At 37.5% G+C, this 27,005-nt stretch overlaps 3 protein-coding genes across 4 annotated transcripts in view; 1 reads left to right on the top strand and 2 right to left on the bottom strand.

The window, feature by feature from the left end:
* LOC128628798 (zinc-alpha-2-glycoprotein) overlaps positions 1 to 27,005 on the bottom strand; it is a 39,159-nt gene that overhangs the window by 4,974 nt on the left and 7,180 nt on the right. The gene's annotated exons all lie outside the window — the stretch shown is intronic.
* Positions 25 to 24,912, bottom strand: LOC108261396 (hereditary hemochromatosis protein homolog). 2 transcript variants are annotated; one of them, XM_053684625.1, is made up of 5 exons: positions 24,721 to 24,912; positions 23,636 to 23,923; positions 22,755 to 23,027; positions 1,176 to 1,280; positions 25 to 466 (listed from the first exon to the last, which is right to left on the bottom strand). In XM_053684625.1, the coding sequence occupies exons 1-5, from the start codon at positions 24,773 to 24,775 to the stop codon at positions 453 to 455; spliced, it is 735 nt and encodes a 244-aa protein (XP_053540600.1). In that variant the 5' UTR covers positions 24,776 to 24,912; the 3' UTR covers positions 25 to 452. The 2 variants fall into 2 exon arrangements, with proteins under 2 accessions (XP_053540600.1, XP_053540601.1); XM_053684626.1 differs by lacking the exons at positions 25 to 466; positions 1,176 to 1,280 and adding an exon at positions 19,364 to 21,385.
* LOC108261397 (class I histocompatibility antigen, F10 alpha chain) lies at positions 6,137 to 17,511 on the top strand. Its single transcript, XM_017462290.3, has 6 exons — positions 6,137 to 6,295; positions 8,346 to 8,600; positions 11,247 to 11,534; positions 13,068 to 13,340; positions 14,148 to 14,253; positions 14,449 to 17,511. The coding sequence occupies exons 1-5, from the start codon at positions 6,214 to 6,216 to the stop codon at positions 14,246 to 14,248; spliced, it is 999 nt and encodes a 332-aa protein (XP_017317779.1). The 5' UTR covers positions 6,137 to 6,213; the 3' UTR covers positions 14,249 to 14,253; positions 14,449 to 17,511.

Here is a 27,005-nt window from a genome sequence, read left to right as displayed (position 1 = left end):
AAATATGACATATATTACCACAGATGTTGTTTATAATCAAAAGCTCTTTATTGAAATGGGTATGACTGATGATAAGAAATAAAACGGAGTACTGATTTTTGTAGTTCTACTTACATTGTGCATCATCTGCAACACAAACTCCAGACCTGATGTTAGTGTGAGTTACATGTTTAGCATTAGCAGCTTTGATCATTTTTTAAATGTGGCGTGCAACATTGCGTATAACTGTGTACTCGGTTCTGTGAGGAACTCTGAGGTCAAAAAGGTGACGAATCAAAACTATATAATCAACTGATTCTGCGAGAACATGCAGGTCTGATAACACTGTGCTCTGACTGAGCCTGAGGTATCGGAGGTAGAAGAAGGACGTTTAAACTGTAATGATGTCAAACAAGAATGTTCTGAATGACTGAAACTGAGAAACTGAATACATCTTCACATGAGAGGTAACTTCAAATCCCAGCATCTGTAAGGACAGGTTACGCCACGGCCAGCAGAGGGCACTGCGGTACGGCTGCTGACTGGTCACGTGACTCTTTTGTTTTCGTTCACTTCCCGCTTGGACACTGAGTTAAGTTTGAGCATCTCTGATTTGCCACAGGTGCCCATGGTTTGAGTTAATTAGGTTTGTTAGTTAAACCCCCCGTGTGACTGCGCACATCGCGCAGTATTATAGTTGGTTTGGTTCGTCAAGGAAGGGTAACGGTATATGCTAAGGTGTAGCATGCTAGCGGTCGTAGCTAGAGGACCAGAGTGTGTATAGTCAGTAGAGACCGCGCTCCCTGTGTTTATCTGTTTATTTGTTTCTTGTTTAAATAATAGAGTGTGACCTGCACCTGCATCCGCCTCCAGTCTCGTACCGTGACAGGACACAACAGGGAAAACAATTAACGATTAAATTCATAATATTATTTTTTTTTAATTAGCCACTGTTTAAAAATGGGTTAAATTAAGCTGTAACAAGTTGATTGATTGATTGATTGAATGAATGATTTAACCAAAAGACAAAGTGATTGGTAAAATAGCAGAATTTACACAGCATTACAAGTCATTGTTATATAGTTAATGTTTGCTTCTTGTGAGTAGAGTCTTGAGAAATGAGGGACAACAATGAGACTTTCTCAATTCTACACCAGTCACTGGTATTTGCCAAACACAAGGGTTTGTTTACTCACCTTTACTTTTTAAGATGCATCTTATTACAAGCCCGATTACAGTGGCGATGAGAACGCAGCCTAGTGTAATCCGAACATAAAGTCTGAAGGGTTTCTCTTCTTTATCTACAAGCAGGTAAATATGAATGTAAAATAGCTAGGTAAAGAATACAGAGGAATGTAGTGTCTATGTGCTATATTATACTGTATATGTAATAAAGCAAAGATTAACAAAAAATAATGAAATTAAACGTCTACATGAAATCAAATTTACCTAATAATCTTTGAGTCACAAGGTTGTGATGTGAAATCTCTCAACCCGACACCCACCACCAATCACAAAGCACAGACAGCACACTGTTCAAAACTGATGGTTACAAAACATTTGTTAATAACTGAATTGTACTAACTAAAAGAGAATAAATAACATCAAAGCAGCAAATCATGCATTTAATAAACAAGCCATAAAAGCAATACACCGTCAGTAAAACCTCAAAAAGATATCAAAGTAAATACTACATACAATAAAGTACATCTCGATTGTATTGTGTGAATTGAGCAGGTAAGTCTACACAAAACATAAAAACCAAACAAACTATATTAATTGAGGCTTTACTGCCTCCTTATGGCAGAAGTAAAAACAACTGTCAACATTTGGCTGGAAAAATAAAGTCTGGTAAAATCATAGTGCTGATTATTCTTTTCATTATTCTGTTATTTATCTTAAAACATTCAGTAGCTACAGTGAAACTAATAGCACATGTATGTAGTTATGAGAGTACATATGGTTGATTGTTCTTCCAGTGTGTTTGATTAGTTATAATATCCAGAGATTTATTTAAGTCCATCCATCCATCCTCTATACCGCTTATCCTTTTCAGGGTCATGGGGAACCTGGAGCCTATCCCAGGGAGCATCGGGCACAAGGCGGGGTACACCCTGGACAGGGTGCCAGTCCATTGCAGGGCACAATCACACACATTCATACACTACGGACACTTTGTACATGCCAATGCGCCTACCATGCATGTCTTTGGACTGGGGGAGGAAACCGGAGTACCCGGAAGAAACCCCTGTAGCACGGGGAGAACATGCAAACTCCACACACACATGGCCACTGTGGGAATCAAACCCCAGACCCTGGAGGTGTGAGGCGAATATGCTAACCACTAGCCACCATGCGCCACGATTTATTTAAATAATGAAAATATCAAAATTAATTGCTCAGGTCACAATTAAACATGGTGTAAAAGATTCTTAGGATAGTGCTTCACAGGGGGCACATTGCAATGGGGCATCAGTTAAAACACCGTGGAGGCAAAATCCATTTTATAGTTTTATTTCACCAATGTCAGTACATAAACATTCCACAATACATAATCATTCACTAATGCCAGTACATAATCATTCACCAATACCAGTACATAATCATTCACTAATACCAGTACATAATCATTCACTAATACCAGTACATAATCATTCACCAATGTCAGTACATAATCATTCATCAATGTCAGTACATAATCATTCACTAATGCCAGTACATAATCATTCACCAATACCAGTACATAATCATTCACTAATACCAGTGCATAATCATTCACTAATACCAGTGCATAATCATTCACTAATGCCAGTGCATAATCATTCACTAATGCCAGTACATAATCATTCACCAATACCAGTACATAATCATTCAACAATGACAGTACATAATCATTCACCAATGTCAGTACATAATCATTCACCAATACCAGTACATAATCATTCACCAATACCAGTACATAATCATTCACCAATACCAGTACATAATCATTCACCAATACCAGTACATAATCATTCACCAATACCAGTACATAATCATTCATCAATGTCAGTACATAATCATTCACCAATGTCAGTAAACAGTCAGCCGAACAGTACACAGTTCTAGTGTGGAAGTGCCTGATATAACAGGTAGTGCAGAAGATAGGTGCCAAAGAGTAACAATATAATTTAAAAATGGAATAAATGTGAACATAACATGCTATGACTTATTCTTTAGCAGATTAGCTTATCCAAACATGGAGATAGCAGTTATAGTTGTAACAGCCAGGTACTCAATGATGACCACATCAAAATATTTTTATTTTACTCATTTATTTATTTAAAGTTATATTGTGCCTTGTTGTAAGCCTATACCTGCTGGAATTAAAAAAAATGGTCAGTGTTAAATAAATATTTGAAATTGTAGTTTTTGTAATTGATTTTTTTCTTTGAAAAGCAGGACAAAATAGTAAAAAGCACATTTTGATTATTTAATTTATTCAATGGTGAAAAAAATGGCAAAATAAATGGAAAAAACGTGTTCGGTATTCGACCTTCGGCCAAGTTTTTCATTATATTCGGTTTCGGCTTCGGCCAAGAATTTTCATTTCGGTGCATCCCTAACAAATAGATTTTTTAAAAAGCTTATTTGTGGCTCAGACTGAACCTGAAGTATTCTCAATCTTCTTAAATAATATGATATCAATGTATTGTTACGCCATGGCGAACTCGAGGCTGCAGTTCTCAGCATACAGTGCCGCCTACAAACATGGCGGACGAGGACTACACTTCCCAGCCATGCCCGCGCTTGAGTTCGCCGGAGTATTGAGTACGAACACCTGTGCTGCACCATAAGTTATAAAAGGCCTCGTTAACGTCAGCGTCTTGTGAAGTAAACGCTCAGCAGCCTCGTCTCTGTTGTGTACTGAGCATTAATTTCCGTATCCGCTAAACTGATTCTGATATTTGCATTGTTTGTTGACTACGATTCTGCCTAAGCCTAGTACTGCCCGTTTGCCCGATCGCCTGACCCTGATTCCCTTCCGTACTTCGTCTTTCGTCTGACCTTGATTCCCTTCCGTACTTCGTCTTTCGTCTGACCCTGATTCCCTTCCGTACTTCATCTTTCGTCTGACCCATGCACTCTAGACTGTTCGTCCACGCTGGTCTCACCTGGCCCTAGATTTCATAACGGACTTGCAGGAGTCGAAAGGTAATACCGTGATACTGGTGATTGTTTATCAGTTTTCGAAATCCATCGCCTAATTCCACTACTGGCCATCCCATCTGCCTTTACCACAGCCGAACTACTTTTCCAACATGTGTTTAGATACTTCGGCATCCCAGAAGAGATTGTGAGTGACAGGGGTCCACAGTTCACGTCTCGCATCTGGGCCAGTTTCATGGAGAAGATGGGGGTCACCGTTAATCTCACTTCCGGTACCACACCCAGGACAACGCACAGGCAGAACGGGCCAACCAAGAGGTCATACGGTTCCTCCGAACCTTCTGCGCCACCAATCCAGGGGACTGGAGCCACTTCCTACTGTGGGCGGAATATGCACAGAACTCGCTACGGCATTCCGCCACCAAGCTCACCCCATTTCAGTGTGTCTTGGGCTACCAGTCGCCATTGTTCCCCTGGAACGCCTCCCCCACTGACTCACCAGCGGTAGATGAGTGGTTCCGCCGGAGTGAACAGGTCTGGGAACGCGCCTACCAACAGCTCGTGCAGGCCTTCCGCACCGCCAAATGAAAGGCAGACCGGTGCCGGAGGGATCACCCCAATTATCAACCCGGTGACAGGGTGTGGCTTTCCACAGAGATCTAAAGTCACCCCTCTCGGGCAAAAAACTCCAACCTAAATATATCGGCCCCTTCCGAGTCTTGAAGCAAATTAACAAAGACATGTACCGCCTGGACCTAGCAAAGCAAAGCCGCATCGCCCCGAACACACTGCTAATGAGAAACTGACTAGAGCAGACATATTTAAAACCTCCTATTGAGACCCACTTTTCAAGCATCAAGAGCACAGGATAACATACTGTATTACTAGTGTGAGATGACAAAGTGTCAGTTAGTATGAAGTGAGAATGTTCCGGCGTACTCAGTGTTGAAATGCGTAAAGGTTGGCAGGTCTGATACAGGCTTTTAAATATTTATCTTTGCTATTACTTCATCTCACCCCTCACCCTCCCTCCAAACCCTGAATATTTCTGGACTAGACAGTGCATGGAATTTAAGATAAAATGCAATTCATTAAACTTTCTATAAGGAAAAGCAAGTTGTGTGTTGAATACATTTTTATGTGTTGAACTTGTAATGTTCTTATTTTTTGTCAAATAATCAATGATGATGAACAAAGCCTATAGTTCGGCTTATAGGCCTATACACGTCTTCAATAAACTAAATAAAGCCTTACCTCACTCACACACTTGTCCCCTAGATAAATGTTGACGATCATCTAACAGAGATGTAGAGTAAGAAGGTGTAGTGAGTGTAAGACATGTGTCTTACTCTTCTCTACGTGACTGAAACTGGACAAGGGTCCGACTCACATTAATGCAGTTATGATTGCCATGCAGTATGTAAAACCTCGTTCTTACATTTATTTAAATAGATATTCTGACACACGGGCTCTCAAACGTTTTGCAGCCAGGGACTGCTTTAACTATCAAATTAATTACACAGAACTGCTTAGTAGCCTACAGATTTACTTTATGAACATATCCCAACTATTTAAATATTAAAGTACAATAATATTCTGTTTGGGTTTTTTTTGTTTGTTTGTTTGTTTATTTTTTATTTTATTTTTATTTTTTTTGGAGCAATAGAACTTTTTATTCCTGAACTTTCCACTTACAGAACATATTTTTAAAATGTCAATTGCCATGAGATTTAAGTTGTCATTATTTATAAGCCTGTTTTTGAGTGATTGAGGTTTGAATTAAGCCATTCCATTTAAGTGACCAGTCAAACAGACTAACTATCAGAACTAAATAGTACATATAATACATTTAGATAATGGAGGGTTGTAATGGAGTACATTGAGAGAAATTCACACCATTAATAACTCTTTCAAAACACGAGTAACAGCAGCAACCAGTCCAAGAGAAAACTGCATGTGTGTGCACCATTTCCTCTGATGCTGCCATGTTTCTACAAGTGCACCATCAGAACGCGGAAGTGCGCAGGTAATTTTCTTTTGAGAGAAACCCTCCTGCAGATCAACTTTCTCTAGGCTACTTAAACTATGAGACATCGCCTAAACATCAACAAAGCAAGGATTATTCATACTTTAGTCTTGTTCTTACATCTCCAGCAGTCGCGTTGTGGTAAGTGCTGCTTTTGTGGAGACTTAAAAAAAAAAAAAAAAACAAACTATAACTTTCTATTTTGGAAAGATGTGGCACCTAAGGGTGTGTTCCACCAATAAGGATTTAATTTAAACACAGTTTAGAGCTAGTCTAGGATTTCTTGATCTGGACTTTATTTTAAATCGAGTTGTGTTGCCCCACTTAATTTTAAACACAGATGAACAAATCCGGGATTAGAACTACGGTTCATGTGTCCACACTGCGACAGCGCATGCGCGTTTCATAAACATGGCAATATCTGAATTCTCCAGTGTAACTAAACAGCAACAATTGTAACTCTTTCTTTCTTGAGTGACTACAAAGGGCTCGTGAACTTTATAATGTGAATAAAGCAAAAACAACTGCCGTTATTAACCGCTCATTCACATAACAGAGACACTGAGAAAATGGCGCAGTGTGTTAGAAGCTCAAATTTTACAAGCCATGAGACATTTATTAAATCAATTAATGGAGCAATATGGAACAAAAATCGAAGACAAAAGGACAGATAACATGACAATTAAATAGAAAGAAGATTCCTGGGTCCAGCTCTCTGCTGATTTCAGTGCTTCTGTGGGGATTAAAGACAAGTGAGATGTTAATAATGTGAAAGCCTGCTGGAAAATCCTCAAATCGAAAGTGAGAAAAGATCAGCACAGGAGCGGAGGGACACATTTCTGACCAGTGGTGTTGTGAAACAGCTCTCCATTGTCTCCACCTGGGTTTGAATGGGAATGCGAGTACGGTCACATGCTCCTATAACTCCTGGAAAACCAGCTCTTCTATCAAATCCAGCAGATGTTTCTGCTGTTGGGGAAAATCTTATAAATGGATTTTTCAAGGCTGCAATTGCCCCGATACTCTTCCAACAATTCTGCTCACAGTTGATTTATGTACTCCAAAGAGGTCCCCATCCACCATTAGGAAACAACCAGTAGTGCAAAAGTGCAAGGCTGTTAAAAGCTGGGGCACGGGTGGTATGGCTGCATTCGGCCACTGCCAGGTCTAACTGCAGGTTCAGTTTTTTTTTATGTAACCTAATCCGTTTCCTTGCTGAATCGGTACCTGTTCAGCACCATCCTAAAACTCAACAGGGTGGAGACAGTCGCTTATTTTACTGTGAGGATCTTTTTCATCTTCTCCAATCCACCAAACAAGTGCTGCCATTTTGACAATTTAATCCTCCTCAATAGCAAGATTAAATTTAATCCCTAACTGAAATTTAAATCTGAGTTTAAAGTGATGGAGCAACAAGATTGTAGTTAATCCAGGTTTATTATGAGATTAAATCCAGGATTAAAGTGATGGTTTAAATGTAAGTCTGTTTATTTTTAAACAAGGTTTAAAGTTTGGTGCAACAGAATTATTAGATAAAACTTAATTTAATCTAGATTTAAGATTAATCCTTATTGGTGCATCTCACCCATACAGTTGAAATCAAAATTATTCAACCCCCATTGTAAATCAGGTTTACTGTCAAACAGACTTTCAGCTTTTTGTGAACAAATCAGACAAAAGCCACTGAAATAGTTCAACACGACGAACGTTTCAAGTGGTTTCCCCAAATTCAACTGAAATGCTAATAATGACTTCTCCAGTCTCAAAATTATTCAACCCCCTGAACAGAATCCTTCATAACAGCACAAATATGCAGAACTGGTGTTTTGTATCCAGCACGCCTGAATCAACTAATCAAGGGCTTCTTTAATTGCACCAGTGTGCTTGAGCTGGAACACATGAAATACCTGAACTGGCTTAACTTTTTTTTTTTTTTTTTAAATCAGTGTGTTGGTTAAACTAGCTTCTTACACAATGTGATCTGTGTAGGCAGACACCAATACCCACATTGTTTTCTTAACCTATATATCAAAAGTATATCATAAGTAAGTCAAAGTATATAATAGGCAGAAAAACCTTTGGACAAAGTCCACATTTTTTTCCCCTTTACATTTTCCAGACTTTTGAATCTGAGTTGACCGTATCTGCAAACTCAGATGATCCATAACTACTTTCTCTTTCTATTTTGCAGATGTTCATTCTATCAGTTGGAATTTCCTTTGCTCTGAAGGCCTTGGCCTTCCCCATTACTCAGAGAGTGGCACTGTGAATGATGTGACCCTATTTTACTATGACAGCAACATGAAGTCGACAGCTCCATGTCCCGAATGGCTCAACACTACAGCTGGTCAGCAACTCTGGAAAGATACCACTTTTAAATCACACTACAACATTGGAATTATGGCTTTAGCACTTCAAACAGCCAAATCGCAGTTCAACCTCACAGGTATCTCACAATTTGCTTGTCCTTATAGAAAGTTTAATGAATTGCATTTTATCTTAAATTCCATGCACTGTCTAGTCCAGAAATATTCAGGGTTTGGAGGTTGGGTGAAGGGTGAGATGAAAAAATAGCAAAAATAAATATTTTGCGGCTCATGAAACCTCCCTCTTTCAACTCAAGTCTACCTCTCAATGTTTTTGAAAAATGGGTGTGGATGGCTGTATGAAGAAGGGAGGGGGAGTGGGCGTGGCAGGGAATCTGCCCTATCTATTTGAACCATTATCCCCTTGCGTGACTATGGAGGAAAACGTGATATAAAACCGGAGGCAGCGCGGATGGGAGCAGTGTCGGAATGGTGGCTATCTAATAGGCTCAAGCTTTTCACGAATAAAAGGGGAAAGGCTGTTCCCTTCAACGTGGACGCTCATTGTATAGTTTTGCATGTGACGACCTGCAGAGCTTTAAGCGGTATAATTATCTCAAAAGGCAAGTAATATTGTCATGGTTAAAAAGTAGACACATGCTTCATTTGAAGGGATAGAAAAGTCCTCGGGACTGAGTACCGCATCATTGTGTAGATGCAAACTGCTTTCATGAGCAAGTCCGAAGTCGACATTTCTCCAATTCTCGTAGCTCTCCCGAGAAAACACACTCGACTCTTACACCACTGAAAGAAACACCTGCGACCCATTTGAACGCCTCTCTCATCTACTACATCTGTAGGAAAGCACCACGTTCTGTCATGAATAATTAAGAGACAGCATCTTCTCATAGGATAAAAACACGCAGGCTCATGAATAATTATGAGACACCAACAGGTCATCGAAGCACTATAGTACATTGCCATGTCACTGCCTGTGACGTGTGACTGGCCGAGATTTTAAACCCAGAAGATGAAGATGGCGGATAAAAGCTCAGTAAACCAGTTTTCTCCTACTATTAAAATTAACGGATGCTAACATTGTCTTTTATGATGTGCGATACGAACAAGTCTGTTAAAATCACAGAAAATGTAGTTTAGTGTTTCATGACGCTTCAAAAGCCTGTATCAGACCTGCCAACCTTTACGCATTTCAGCACTTAGTATGCTGGAACATTCTCACTCACTTACACAATATAAACTAAAATAAATGAATAAGGTATATTTTTATATATATATATATATATTACACACACACACACACACAGTGGCAAGAAAAAGTATGTGAACCCTTTGGAATTTCATGGTTTTCTGAATAAATTTGTCATAAAATGTGATCTGATCTTCATCTAAGTCAGGGGTATTGACAAATATAATGTGTCTAAAATAATGACACAGAAAAAATTCTGATCTTTCATGTCTTTATTGCGAACAACCAAAAAAAACCTCAGTGCTTGTGGAAAAAGTATGTGAACCCTTGAGTTAATGACCTCAAAAAAGCTCACATTATATTTGTTCAAGCTCACATTTTATATATATATATATATATATATATATATATATATATATATATAAAATTATATTATATTATATTATATTATAATTATATTATAAAGTATCTCACAAAAGTGAGTACACCCCTCACATTTTTGTAAATATTTGATTATATCTTTTCATGTGACAGCACTGAAGAAATGACACTTTGCTACAATGTAAAGTAGTGAGTGTACAGCTTGTGTAACAGTGTAAATTTGCTGTCCCCTCAAAATAACTCAACACACAGCCATTAATGTCTAAACCGCTGCCAACAAAAGTGAGTACACCCCTAAGTCCAAATTGTGCCCAAAGTGTCAATATTTTGTCTGGCCACCATTATTTTCCAGCCACATTTTGTTATGTTACAGCCTTATTCCAAAATAGATTAAGTTCATTATTTTCCTCAAAATTCTACAAACAGTACCCCATAATGACAACATGAAAGAAGTTTGTTTGTCCTGAACATTGATGTTTATTGTATTTGTTTACAAGGTGGAACAGGTTAACGGTGGTTTTTTACATACAGTCTGTAAAATTAACTGCAAATATTAAATGTAGTTTATCAGAAGGTAAATGAATGTCATGGCTAACATTATGTTCCTAAATTCTGTCATAATTGACCAACTCAAGTTTTCTCATGCCTACTTGTGTGTTATATTGTGGCACATTAACGTTCCCATCTCTTTAATAAATAAATAAACTTTTTATTTATTAAAGTGCTCCTAAAAGAAATTGTTACTGTAGAGCCCTGCTACATCTCACACTAGTAATACAGTATGTTATCCTGTGCTCATGATGCTTGAAAAGTGGGCCTCAATGGGAGGTTTTAAAAATGTCTGCTCTAGTCAGTTTCTCATTAGCAGTGTGTTTTGTAGGTGCCGTGTGGATGTCTCGATAGAGCTGACTATCGTGCAGCGTTTAAATAGTTCTTATGTGAGAAATATCTGAATACACTTCTAAGAGCAATAATTGGCGATTAACATTTCATCATTTAATCAGAACTTTAAGCTTGTTTGATATTGTAGTTAAAAATATGTCCAGTAGGTAGCAGCATGGTTTTATTACATTATTATTACATGTTTTCTAGTAATATATACAGATGCAAACTTGCACTGACAACATCTGCCCTTTTATTTTCTTCTGTATTGCAGGGGCACTAAACATGACCTGCTTTCTTCTGTATTGAATTACAGGTTCACATGCGGACATTAACGTTTACCAAGCCTACAGTCGCTGTGACCTCTATCCAGATGGCACCACCAAGTCATCGTTAACCCATGCTTTCAATGGGAAGGACTTTATAAGTTTAGATACGGACAGCAAGACGTTCATCGCTTCTGTTCCTCAAGCCCTCATATATAAAAGTATTAGGGACAAGGATATAATCTGGCTTGAAACCGTGGTGTCGTACTACAAAAAGACCTGTTTTGACCGCCTTAGGATGTTCTTAGAGCTTGCTCCTGGTGTCAGAAATAAGAAAGGTAAGATATGTGTCCGAGAAATTTAATACTTAAGTTGTGCATCAATATCGCCATCAATTGTGTCTACATTTTTTTCCTAACAGAGCTCTCTCTCTCTCTCTCTCTCTCTCTCTCTCTCTATATATATATATATATATATATAATGTGTGTATATGTATATGTATGTATGTGTGTGTATATATATATATATATATATATATATATATATATATACATTGTAGCACAGTGTCATTTCTTCAGTGTTGTCACATGAAAAGATATAATCAAATATTTACAAAAATGTGAGGGGTGTACTCACTTTTGTGAGATACTTTATAATATTATATATATATATATATATATATATATATATATATATATATAACACACACACACACACACACACACACACACACACACACACACACACACAGTGGCAAGAAAAAATATGTCAACCCTATGGAATTTCATGGTTTTCTGAATAAATTTGTCATAAAATGTGATCTGATCTTCATCTAAGTCAGGGGTATTGACAAATATAATGTGTCTAAAAGAATAGCACAGAAAAAATTCTGATCTTTCATGTCTTTATTGAGAACAACCAACTTTATTGGAGTCTCATTAAGAAAATGAGTTTGGAGGTGTGGACTACAGCTACTTTGACTGATACAAACCCCTCAAACTTTTGGAGTTTGCTCTGCACAAGAAGCACACGCTTATGTGAGCCCTGCCTCACCAAAAAGAGCTTTCAGAGGATCTACGATCAAGAATTGTTGATTTACATAAAGCTGGCAAGGGTTACAGTGATTTCAAAGACTTTAGAAATTCACCAGTCTACAGTTAGGCAAACATTCTACTAATGGAGACACGTTGGGTCTGTTGCTACTCCCCTAATGACAGCCAAAGATTTTGAAGGCATCATTGGAACTGGCTAACATCTCTGTTCATGAGTCTACAATATTTAAAACATTGAACAAGCAGGGTGTCTACAGCAGGACACCACGAAGGAAGCCACTGCTTACGGAAAAGAACAGGGTGATGCAACAGGACAACGACCCGAAACACCGGAGCAAGACCACAACAGAACGGCTTCAGAAAAACAAAATCCACCTTTTGGAGTGGCCGAGTCAGAGCCCAGACCTCAACCCAGTAGAGATGCTATGGAATGACTTGAAGAAAGCCATACACATGAGACGTCCAAAGAATATGACCGAGCTAAAGCAGTTCTGCCAGGAACCAGTTATTAATTCTAAGGGTTCACTTACTTTTTCCGCTGCCATTTTGAATGTTGAATGAGTGTGTTCAATAAAGACATGAAAGATCAGATTTTTTTTGTTATTATTTTAGACACATTATATTTGTCAATACTCCTGACTTAGATGATCAGATCACATTTTATGACAAATTTATTCAGAAAACCATGAAATTCCAAAGGGTTCACATACTTTTTCTTGCCTATGTATGTATGTATGTATGTGTGTGTATATATGTAAATGTAGACTGAATACTGTATGTATGAAGTCTAAGTGGTTTTGTTTTATTGTTTGTGTTTAGTTCCACAGGTCAGGCTTTTCGAGAGGCAGGGCGCTGGTTTCACACTCCTCACGTGTCATGTGACTGGGTTTTACCCCAGAGCAGTGCAGGTGAAGTGGATTGGGGCAGATTTACAGCTGGTGGATGACGAGATGAATCATGTGCTGCCTAATGGTGATGGCACGTTTCAGACCAGAAGCAGTGTGATCAGACCTGAGGAGAACACAGGAGATCAGCGCTACAGCTGTGTAGTGCATCACAGCAGCCTAGAGGGGAATATTACAGTCACCTGGGGTATGAAGTTACACATTTAATATCAGTTATGTCTTAAATAACAATATTTGCACAATTAATTTGCTCTTTAGGAATATTATCACATGTTTATTCTAATCGTTTATTAAGGGAATTGTGTTACATATTTAGTATGTGGTAGCTCAGTAGTTAAGACATTGGACTTCTTACCAGAAGGTCATGAGTTCAAATCCCAGCACCACCAAGCTGCCACTGCTGGGCCCTTGAGCAAGGTCCTTTACCCTCATCTGCTCAGTTATATAAGTGAGATATATGTAAGTCGCTCTGGATAAGGGCATCTGCCAAATGCCATAAATATAATATATAATCTAATGTCATTTATTACATGTTTATATAATGAATGTGATTTATGACTCATGGTGTGATATTACTTCTTTACATTTATTATATGGCCTGAGGCGTGATATTCAAGATGTATTCTAATATCCGATCTAGAGTAAAATCTATAATCTGGGATAATATGCTATATACAGTAAAGATTATTACACTGTAAATTACACCTGGACGTTATAAAGATATTGGTCTAATCCTGTCCTGGTGTGTGATATTTCATATTTGTTATCTCATTACGTAGACAGTAAATACGTTTATCATATTATTTCTCCTTTCCCAGGGATATGATGTTAGATGTTGTCCAGTTTGTTTATATGTTATATTCATTTAATAATATGTTCAGGTAAATTGTACAGCTGCTATATTTGTGTGTTTTTTCCTTGGAAGAACTGTTCTACAGTAGACATTTTCTTTCTGTGTCTTAGACTGACCACATTTACATTTTCTTACTTGTAGGTAAAGAAGAGAAACCCTTCAGACTTTATGTTTGGATTCCACTAGGCTGCGTTTTCATCGTCACTGTAGTCGGGCTTGTAATACGAGGCTTTCTGTTATAATAAAGGTGAACAATGTACCCTAATGATCAGCCGATACATATGATCAGTGTGGAAGTTTAAAAATCATTGCTTCTCTTTTGTTTCCTTTTTCAGAAGACACTGAAACTGTATATACGAGTTATAAAGTTACTTGCAATCTTCCACAATGAATTACTGTACATGTTAAAACCTTATTCAGGTCTTAGCTTTTGTTGTTGCAGGTCAATTCATTGTCGTCTCTTGAGAAGATCGAGCTGTCTATCATCAGCCTCAAACTCCTACAGCCCCATGTCTTCAGGTCTAGCTGTTTCTTCCTTGATATTTGCACAGGTCTCGTCTTCACTCAAGAAGAATGAGAATACTTCAGGTTCAGTCTGAGCCACAAATAAGCTTTTTTAAAAATCTATTTGTTAGGGATGCACCGAAATGAAAATTCTTGGCCGAAACCGAATATAATGAAAAACTTGGCCGCAGGTAGAAAACCAAACATGTTTTTTCCATTTATTTTTGCCATTTTTTTCACCATTGAATAAATGTAATAGTCAAAATGTTCTTTTTACTATTTTGTCTTGCTTTTCAAAGAAAAAATCAATTACAAAAACTACAATTTAAAAATATTTATTTAACACTAAACATTTTTTTTAATTCCAGCAGGCATAGGCTACCAAGAAGGCACAATATAACTTTAAATAAATAAATTAGTTAAATAAAAATATTTTGATGTGGTCATCTTTGAGCCCCCCTTGAATAGCCGATGTTAGGCCTGTAACTGACTGCTGAAAGAATGTAACGGTCTGTAGCCTACAACTAAAAAGTGCATTAAAAATGCATTGACGAGTGCAGAAAATGGTTCTATTCGGTTATATACGGCTCAGGTCCCTGTACACCTCGCGGAGTATTATAGTAGATATAGTATAGTTAGATACGTTATTAATGTTATGTTCCTTGATAGATTTAATAGTTTAAACTATAGATTAGTTCATTTAGTCCCCACTGGTGTTTCCGCTCCCAGTTCATAGTACTAGTTCATGTTTCTTGTTTTGTGTTGTGACCCTGTTTTCTGTGATCGCGACTTTGATTCCTGCTTTCCTCCGTTTACGCCTGTTTAATGCTCAGCTGAAACCTTTGCCTGTCTTGACTAGGTTTTTTTGGATTACTATTTGGATTTGTCTGCCTGCCCTTAAATAAATACGTCTTTACCTGCTTCCGTACTCTACTCCCTTACGTCTCGTGACATGACAGAAACATGCTCCGGAGCAGAATCAAAACAAAAGCATGTTTCCAAAGTAAACATCCGAAGAGCACGTAGCTCGTAGCTCTTGCATGCGCGCGCCCCCTCATCGAGGTCGTGAAATCTGCGCGTCTCACTCTGGTTGCTAGGCTATTTGGTCCCGTCATCAAACACGTCATTGTTCGGTCAAATTTATTCGGCCTTTTCACTTATTTGGCCGAACACCGAAAGTGCTTTTTTTGCTATTTTCGGCCGAATAATTTCATTCGGTGCATCCCTACTATTTGTCACTTAACCCTTCACACTAACATTAATTCTCAGTTTAATTAACAAATTTTTTTTTCCATTATTACATTTTGTTTTACAATAGCAGGTGTTTTACCTTTTCATTTTAAAGAGCTGTGTTTAACCACAATCAGAAACACTCATTATACCACAGCCCATGTGGTGAAAATCCCTATGACACTAGCTGCGTTTACATGGACAACAATAATCCACTCTTAACCCGATTAAGACCGTACTCTAATTAAGAAACTACCATGTAAACAGCAATTTTTACTTACCTTAATCTAATTAAGGTCATAATCGAAGTAAGCAATAATCGAATTATGACAGGTGGAGTACTCCTGTTTTAGTCGCATCATGGACGTGTATTACAGACGTGTAAACACCTTAATCACATTATGAACGTCGTGTGAGTTTTCACCGCATTTTACGGCAGGACATGATCACACACGGCAGTTTTACGGCGAACAAGAGAGTTCGGCTGTGTCCCAAACCGCATACTTGCCTACTATAGGCCTGTAGTGGGGAAAAATACATGTATCTCGGATACTATATAGACGGTAAGTATGCAGTTTTGGACGCAGCCCACGGCTTCAAGCAGTCGTCTATTAGCACGTACAGCATGACAAATAATTAACTGCACTTGAAGCGTTCGTAAAAAAAAATTCATAAAAACACCTGAAAATGTATACGGTCCCATAACGAAGACGAACTGTATGTCGATACGTGAAATTCTGGAGGGACGTCGGACGGCATGGCGCGATGACGTAATGACGCGGGCGGTTAATCTAATTATGATCAATAACATGCAAAACGGGAACATGACAGGAGTATTCTAAAGCGACTCATGTAAACACCTTATTCACATTATCTTAATCAGAGTAAGGTCAATAATTAGATTACTGCTGTCCATGTAAACGTAGTCATTGTTGACCATTGAAGCCCCACCCACTGTTCACAGCTGTAGCTTGTTGTGACTCCAATTAGCGGCCTTGGAGAATAGCTGTTTTAGAAGAGCTGTTTAGTCTCTGTTCTTGCTTTACTGCTTAGGAATTTTCACATGGTGTTTTTATATATATATATATATATATATATATATATATATATATATATATATATATATATATATATATATATATATATATATATATAATATTAGTATTTCATTTTTTGTCACTAGTTTACACTTTTCCTGGCTGTTACTACTATAACTGCTATCTCCATGTTTGGATAAGCTAATCTGCTGAAGACTAAGTCATAGCATGTTATGTTCATATTTTTTTTCCATTTTTAAATTATATTGTTACTCTTTGGCACCTATCTTCTGCACTACCTGTTATATCAGGCACTTCCACACTAGAACTGTGTACTGTTCGGCTGACTGTTTACTGACGTTAGTGAATGATTATGTATTGGTGAATGATTATGTACTGGCATTAGTGAATGATTATGTACTGGTATTGGTGAATGATTATGTACTGACATTGATGAATGATTATGTACTGACATTGGTGAATGATTATGTACTGACATTGGTGAATGATTATGTACTGGTATTAGTGAATGATTATGTACTGGTATTGGTGAATGATTATGTACTGACATTGATGAATGATTATGTACTGACATTGATGAATGATTATGCACTGGCATTAGTGAATGATTATGTACTGGTATTAGTGAATGATTATGTACTGGCATTAGTGAATGATTATGTATTGTGGAATGTTTATGTACTGACATTGGTGAAATAAAACTATAAAATGGATTTTGCCTCCACGGTGTTTTAACTGATGCCCCATTGCAATGTGCCCCCTGTGAAGCACTATCCTAAGAATCTTTTACACCATGTTTAATTGTGACCTGAACAATTAATTTCAATATTTTCATTATTTAAATAAATCGTGGCGCATGGTGGCTAGTGGTTAGCACGTTCGCCTCACACCTCCAAGGTCGGGGGTTTGATTCCCACCGTGGCCCTGTGTGTGTGGAGTTTGCATGTTCTCCCCGTGCTGCGGGGGTTTCCTCTGGTTACTCCGGTTTCCTCCCCCAGTCCAAAGACATGCATGGTAGGCGGATTGGCATGTACAAAGTGTCCGTAGTGTATGAATATGTGTGTGATTGTGCCCTGTGATGGATTGGCACCCTGTCCAGGGTGTACCCCGCCTTGTGGCCGATGCTCCCTGGGATAGGCTCCAGGTTCCCCATGACCCTGAAAAGGATAAGCGGTATAGAGGATGGATGGATGGACTTAAATAAATCTCTGGATATTATAACTAATCAAACACACTGGAACAACTATCAACCATATGTACTCTCATAACTACATACATGTGCTATTAGTTTCACTGTAGCTACTGAATGTTTTAAGATAAATAACAGAATAATGAAAAGAATAATCAGCACTATGATTTTACCAGACTTTATTTTTCCAGCCAAATGTTGACAGTTGTTTTTACTTCAGCCATAAGGAGGCAGTAAAGCCTCAATTAATATAGTTTGTTTGGTTTTTATGTTTTGTGTAGATTTACCTGCTCAATTCACACAATACAATCGAGATGCGTTTTATTGTATGTAGTATTTACTTTGATATCTTTTTGAGGTTTTACTGACGGTGTATTGCTTTTATGGCTTGTTTATTAAATGCATAATTTGCTGCTTTGATGTTATTTATTCTCTTTTAGTTAGTACAATTCAGTTATTAACAAATGTTTTGTAACCATCAGTTTTGAACAGTGTGCTGTCTGTGCTTTGTGATTGGTGGTGGGTGTCGGGTTGAGAGATTTCACATCACAACCTTGTGACTCAAAGATTATTAGGTAAATTTGATTTCATGTAGACATGTTTAATTTCATTATTTTTTGTTAATCTTTGCTTTATTACATATACAGTATAATATAGCACATAGACACTACATTCCTCTGTATTCTTTACCTAGCTATTTTACATTCATATTTACCTGCTTGTAGATAAAGAAGAGACAAACTTCAGACTTGCTGTTTGGATTACACTAGGCTGCATTTTCATAGTACTGTAATTGGGCTTGTAATCAGATGCATCTTAAAAAAGTAAAGGTGCGTAAACAAACCCTTGTGTTTGGCTAATACCAGTGACTGGTGTAGAATTGAGAAAGTCTCATTGTTGTCTCTCATTTCTCAAGACTCTGCTCACAAGAAGCAAACATTAACTATATAACAATGACTTGTAATGCTGTGTGAATTTTGCTATTTTACCAATCACTTTGTCTTTTGGTTAAATCATTCATTCAATCAATCAATCAACTTGTTACAACTTAATTTAACCTATTTTTAAACAGTGGCTAATTTAAAAAAAAAAATAACATTATGAATTTAATCGTTAACTGTTTTCCCTGTTGTGTCCTTACAGATGCTGGGATTTGAAGTTACCTCTCATGTGAAGATGTATTCAGTTTCTCAGTTTCAGTCATTCAGAACATTCTTGTTTGACATCATTACAGTTTAAACGTCCTTCTTCTACCTCCGATACCTCAGGCTCAGTCAGAGCACAGTGTTATCAGACCTGCATGTTCTCGCAGAATCAGTTGATTAATCTATTTTGGTCATATCGGTGGCTCATGCTTATACAGTTTTGATTTGTCACCTTTTTGACCTCAGAGTACATCACAGAACTGAGTACACAGCATAGTACACTAAAGCATGTAACTCACACTAACATCAGGTCTGGAGTTTGTGTTGCAGATGATGCACAATGTAAGTAGAACTACAAAAATCAGTACTCCGTTTTATTTCTTATCATCAGTCATACCCATTTCAATAAAGAGCTTTTGATTATAAACAACATCTGTGGTAATATGTCATATTTAATCAGTGATTCAAACTCTTTAGCTACATCCTCGTTCTGTCGTTCTCTTCATATGGATGATATTTTAAGGCCATTAAGAATGTATTGCGTTAACGTATTTGTATTTTCCACTTGTTCTCAATGTGTTTCTATTCTACACGTCTTCAATAAACTAAATAAAGCCTTACCTCACTCACAGACATGTGTCCCCTAGATAAATGTTGACGATCATCTAACAGAGATGTAGAGTAAGAAGTTGTAGTGAGTGTAAGACATGTGTCTGACTCTTCTCTACGTGACTGAAACTGGACAAGGGTCCGACTCACATTAATGCAGTTATGATTGCCATGCAGTATGTAAAACCTCGTTCTTACATTTATTTAAATAGATATTCTGACACACGGGCTCTCAAACGTTTTGCAGCCAGGGACCGCTTTAACTATCAAATTAATTACACAGAACTGCTTAGTAGCCTACAGATTTACTTTATGAACATATTCCAACTATTTAAATATTAAAGTACAATAATATTCTGTTTTTTTGTTTTGTTTGTTTATTTTTTTTTTTTTGGAGCAATAGAACTTTTTATTCCTGAACTTTCCACTTACAGAAGATATTTTTAAAATGTCAATTGCCATGAGGTTTAAGTTGTCATTATTTATAAGCCTGTTTGTTTTTGAGTGATTGAGGTTTGAATTAAGCCCATTCCATTTAAGTGACCAGTCAAACAGACTAACTATCAGAACTAAATAGTGCATATAATACATTTAGATAATGGAGGGTTGTAATGGAGTGCATTGAGAGAAATTCACACCATTAATAACTCTTTCAAAACACGAGTAACAGCAGCAACCAGTCCAAGAGAAAACTGCATGGGTATGCATCATTTCCTCTGCATTGAGAAATATCTAGAAGTTGTGGTTTTAAAAACACAAATAGTATAGAAAGCCTTTATGCGTCGTGTTTTTCATGAAGTTCTCGTCGTTAATATTCAATTTAGCTCAGGTGATTTTACATACAGTGAAAAGATCATCAGAACGCGGAAGCGCGCAGGTAATTTTCTTTTTAGAGAAACTCTCCTGCAGATCAACTTTCTCTAGGCTACTTAAACTATGAGACATCGCCTAAACATGAGCAAAGCAATGATTATTCATACTTTAGTCTTGTTCTTACATCTACAGCAGTCGCGTTGTGGTAAGTGCTGCTTTTGTGCAGACTTTAAAAAAAAAAAAAAAATCTATAACTTTCTATTTTGGAAAGATGTGGCACCTAAGGGTGTGTTGCACCAATAAGGATTTAATTTAAACACAGTTTAGAGCCAGTCTAGGATTTCTTGATCTGGACTTTATTTTAAATCGAGTTGTGCTGCACCACTTCACTTTAAACACAGATGAACAAATCAGGGATTAGAACTCTAACCTGTGATTAAAACCTCCATCTACGATTCATGTTCTCCACCTTTGACCACACTGCGACAGCGCATGCGCGTTTCATAAACATGGCAATATCTGAATTCTCCAGTGTAACTAAACAGCAACAATTGTAACTCTTTCTTTCTTGAGTGACTACAAAGGGCTCGTGAACTTTATAATGTGAATGAAGCAAAAACAACTGCCGTTATTGACCGCTCAATCACATAACAGAGACACTGAGAAAATGGCGCAGTGTGTTAGAAGCTCAGATTTTACAAGCCATGAGACATTTATTAAATCAATTAATGGAGCAATATGGAACAAAAATCGAAGACAAAAGGACAGATAACATGACAATTAAATAGAAAGAAGATGCCTGGGTCCAGCTCTCCGCTGATTTCAGTGCTTCTGTGGGGATTAAAGACAAGTGAGATAATTGAGACAATTGACACAGTCGCTTATTTTACTGCGAGGATCTCTTTCATTTTCTCCAATCCACCAAATAAGTGCTGCCATTTTGACAATTTAATCCTCCTCAATAGCAAGATTAAATTTAATCCCTAACTGAAATTTAAATCTGAGTTTAAAGTGATGGAGCAACAAGATTGTAGTTAATCCAGGTTTATTATGAGATTAAATCCAGGATTACAGTGATGGTTTAAATGTAAGTCTGTTTATTTAAAAAAAGGTTTAAAATTTGGTGCAACAAAAATAAAACTTAGATAAAATTTGATTTAATCTAGATTTAAGATTAATCCTTATTGGTGCATCTCACCCATACAGTTGAAATCAAAATTATTCAACTCCCATTGTAAATCAGGTTTACTGTCAAACAGACTTTCAGCTTTTTGTGAACAAATCAGACAAAAGCCACTGAAATAGTTCAACACGACGAACGCTTCAAGTGGTTTCCCCAAATTCAACTGAAAATCCTAATAATTACTTCTCCAGTCTCAAAATTATTCAACCCCCTGAACAGAATCCTTCATAACGGCACAAATATGCAGAACTGGTGTTTTGTCTCCAGCACGCCTGAATGTGTGCTTGAGCTGGAACACATGAAATACCTGACCTGGCTCGTTTAAATCTCCATTTTAAAAAATTACTCCTTGCACAATTATACTGGAAGATCAGGTGATTTTGAAGACTTTAAAAATAAAATAAAAAAGTCAACAGTAAAATTAATTGATAAATGGCGCACTTATATAGTGCTTTTATCCAAAGCACTTTACACTGTGTCTCATTTACCCATGGTAGCAGAGCTGCCATGTAAGGTGCTAACTTGCCATCAGGAGCAACTTGGGGTTCAGTGTCTTGCCCAAGGACACTTCGGCATGTGGAGTCACGTGGGCCAGGAATCAAACCACCAACCCTACGATTAGTGGACAACCCACTCTACCACCTGAGCCACAGCCCCCCAATTGATCTTCACTGTGAGCATAGAGTCTGTCTGTCTGGGTTTGATTGTCTACCTATTTGAAATGTCCATTGTATAATGGATTAAAAGTGCCTCCTGGCTCAAACATATTGACAGATCCAATGAGTTTGAATAGCATTTACTTTAATTTTCTGTGTAAGCGCGCTTCAGTCCTTTGCCTATTGCAAACGTAACTGATTCTGTCGTTACAGCTTGTAACTATCCAAAAGCTTGATCGAATCATGAGAAAAGCAAACTTTACCTAGCAAAGTGTTAGACATTTTTAGAAATTTTAGCAAATTAATTATGCACATATTGTTATTTAAGACCTAATTGATGTGTAAATGTGTAACTTCATACCCCAGGTGACTGTAATATTTCCCTCTAGGCTGCTGTGATGCACTACACAGCTGTAGCGCTGATCTCCTGTGTTCTCCTCAGGTCTGATCACACTGCTTCTGGTCTGAAACGTGCCATCACCATTAGGCAGCACATCATTCATCTCGTCATCCACCAGCTGTAAATCTGCCCCAATCCACTTCACCTGCACTGCTCTGGGGTAAAACCCAGTCACATGACACGTGAGGAGCGTGAAACCAGCGCCCTGCCTCTCGAAAAGCCTGACCTTTGGAGCTAAACACAAAAAAAACCCAAAAAAAAAAACACTTAGACTTCATACATACAGCATGTAGTCTACAATTATATATATATAGTGATTATATATATAATGTACATTTGTACATGTAAATATGAACAAAAATGTATGTATTCGGACGTATAAACAAAGATATGTTATCTTGAGTGGTAGCTCAGTGAGTGAGTGGTTAGGACGCTGGATTGGAAGGTCATGAGTTTCCAGCACCACCGAGCTGCCACTGCTGGGCCCGTGAGCAAGGCCCTTAAACCTTAACTGCTCAGTTGTAACGAGATCATTGTAAGTTGCTCTGGATAAGGGTGTCTGCCAAATACCATAAAATATATACAATTACAGCCTTTTTTTTTTCGTATTTATAAGTACAAAGCAAAAAAGACATTGTGTGTAAATTTGAAGTGGCTATTTGTACTGGAAGTTTATTAAACAACAAAGAAAAATGTCTGAATACTTATTTCTCCTCACTGTACAGACAAAATAGATATTATATATATATAGAGAGAGCTCTGTTAGGAAAAAAATGTAGACACAATTGATGGCGATATTGATGCACAACTTAAGTATTAAATTTCTCGGACACATATCTTACCTTTCTTATTTCTGACACCAGGAGCAAGCTCTAACAACATCCTAAGGCGGTCAAAACAGGTCTTTTTGTAGTAAGACACCACGATTTCAAGCCAGATTATATCCTTGTCCCTAATACTTTTATATATGAGCGCTTGAGGAACAGAAGCGATGAACGTCTTACTGTCAATATCTAAACTTAAGAAGTCCTTCCCATTGAAGGCATGGATTAACGATGACTTGGTGGTGCCATCTGGATAGAGGTCACAGCGACTGTAGGCTTGGTAAACGTTAATGTCCGCATGTGAACCTGTAATTCAATACAGAAGAAAGCAGGTCATGTTTAGTGCCCCTGCAATACAGAAGAAAATAAAAGGGCAGATGTTGTCAGTGCGAGTTTGCATCTGTATATATTACTAGAAAACATGTAATAATAATGTAATAAAACCATGCTGCTACCTACTGGACATATTTTTAACTACAATATCAAACAAGCTTAAAGTTCTGATTAAATGATGAAATGTTAATCGCCAATTATTGCTCTTAGAAGTGTATTCAAATATTTCTCACTTAAGAACTATTTAAACGCTGCACGATAGTCAGCTCTTTCGAGACATCCACACGGCACCTACAAAACACACTGCTAATGAGAAACTGACTAGAGCAGACATTTTTAAAACCTTCTCCCATTGAGGCCCACTTTTCAAGCATCAAGAGCACAGGATAACATACTGTATTACTAGTGTGAGATGGAGGGAGGGGGCGGGCCCCTCCACAGAGCGTCAGTATAAGTTAGAACGCTCCAGCGTACTCATTGTTGAAATGCGTAAAGGTTGGCAGGTCTGATACAGACTTTAAAATATTTATTTTTGCTATTACTTCATCTCACCCCTCACCCTCCCTCCAAACCCTGAATATTTCTGGGCTAGACAGTGCATGGAATTTAAGATAAAATGCAATTCATTAAACTTTCTATAAGGAAAAGCAAATTGTGTGTTGAATATATTTTTATGTGTTGAACTTGTAATGTTCTTATTTTTTGTCAAATAATCAATGATGATGAACAAAGCCTATAGTTGTCATTCTATTACAAAAAAAGTGAGATACCTGTGAGGTTGAACTGTGATATAGCTGTTTGGAGTGCTAAATCCATATTTGCCATGTTGTGGTGTGATAAAAAAACTGGCCTCTTTCCAGAGTTGCTGACCAGCTGTAGTGTTGAGCCATTCGGGACATGGAGCTGTCGACTTCATGTTGCTGTTATAGTAAAATAGGGTCACATCATTCACAGTGACGCTCTCTGTGTAACGGGGAAGGCCGAGGCCTTCAGAGCAAAGGAAATAGCAACTGATAGATTGAACATCTCCAAAATAGATACAGAAAGCTGTTATGGATCATCTGAGTTTGCAGATACGGTCAACTCAGATTTAAAAGTCTGGAAAAAAATGTGGACTCTGTACAAAGGTTTTTCAGCCTATTACATACTTTGACATATATACGTTAAGAAAATAATGTAGGTATTGGTGTCTGCCTACAGAGATCACATTGTGTAAGAAGCTAGTTTAACCAACACACTGATAAAAAAACAGTTAAGCTGTCTAATGGTGTCTAACACTTTCCTAGGTAAAGTTTGCTTTTCTCATGATTCGATCACGCTTTTGGATAGTTACAAGCTGTAACGACAGAATCAATCACGTTTGCAATGGCAAATGACTGAAATGAAAATTAAAGTAAATGCTGTTCAAACTCATTGGATCTGTCAATATGTTTGAGCCAGGAGGTACTTTTAATCCATTATACAATGGACATATCAAATAGGTAGACAATCAAACGTAAAGATCAATTCATTTTACTGTAGAAAATTAAAGTAATTGCTTGTCAAAGTAATTGGATCTGCCAATATAATTGTGCAATTGTTTTTTTTTTAGCTCAAGCACACCTGGTGCAATTAAAGAAGCCCATGATTAGTTGATTCAGACGTGCTTAAGACAACACCGGTTTTGCATATTTGTGCTGTTGTGAGGGATTCTGTTCAGGGGGTTGAATAATTTTGAGACTGGAGAAGTCATTATTGGCATTTTCAGTTGAATTTGGGGAAACCACTTGAAGCGTTCGTCGTGTTGAACTATTTCAGTGGCTTTCGTTTGATTTGTTCATCGCAAACTGCTGAAAGTCTGTACATTTTGCCAATAAACCTGATTTGCAATGGGGGTTGAATATTTCTGATTGCAACTGTATGTATGTAATATGTTCTTACACATATTTCTATTTAGCATTATATATACAGTACTGCGCAAAAGTTTTAGACACCCTATTTTTTTTTTTTTAGCACAAACTTTGTTATAGATTTTTATTTTTATGACTTCTTGTGACGGTACGGCCAGCAGATGGCACTGTGGCTCGTCTTCGGATGAGTCACATGACTCATCCGAATGGGATTTAAACGCCATGGTTACTGAGCACGGAGCTCAGTATTATTGATTGTATAGTTATATTGGTTGTCGTTTTTGTATCGGTCGTATCGTTTGTTTCCATGCCTCGGATGTTGTCGTTTCCCGGTCAAGACCGCGTTTACTTTGGTTTTGTGTTTTATGTTTAATAAAGATTATTGATCTGCACCTGCATCCGCCTCCAGTCCCGATACGTTACACTTCTACATTATCGAGTCAGTACAAAAAAAAATTTTTTAGATTCACAAACATTAGTTTTCCAGCACAAAATGAAATGTTACAGAATTATTTTTTTTAAGTCAGTAAAGAAAGCAGTGTATTACATAAGAGACACTTTTCAGACGAAAAACACAATGAAGGCTGCTGGGTTTCACTGCAAAAACAACTTCTTCTCCAGAAGAACCAGGTCTGGTTCTGCAAGATGCTCAATAAAACTGACCAGCTCATTTCCTTATACACCACTATATATGAACTATATACACCCCCATGGTGACACATTACAGCATGTGTGAGCATTCTGCTGATTTTGGATACACTTCACATGAAGTGTGCATATAGTATGGACGTTTCCTTACAAGAATTGGCCATTCATTTTTTTCTACTTATTAGAGTTGATGTCTCTATAGACCTATATAGACCTCTAAAGTGGAATAATGTCATATTTCTCCAAAATTCTACAGTAAAATGCATTCATCTTCATTATGAACCTCGAGTAACGCACTGTGGACTGATCTGAGTGGGTTTGATTGTCTACCAGTTTGAAATGTTCATCTGATAATGGACTAAAAAGTCCCTCCTGGCACAAAATTATATTGAAAGATCGTATGACTTTGAAGAGCAATTACTTTAATTGTCTACAGTAAAATGAATGGATCTGTATTGTGGGAATAGAACAGATCCCTGTAAACTGATCTGAGAGGGTTTGAATGTCTACCTGTTTAA

The sequence above is a fragment of the Ictalurus punctatus genome, chromosome 12, assembly GCF_001660625.3.
Source record: "Ictalurus punctatus breed USDA103 chromosome 12, Coco_2.0, whole genome shotgun sequence".
Lineage (NCBI taxonomy): Eukaryota > Metazoa > Chordata > Actinopteri > Siluriformes > Ictaluridae > Ictalurus > Ictalurus punctatus.
This window is presented reverse-complemented; position numbering and strand designations above follow the sequence as displayed.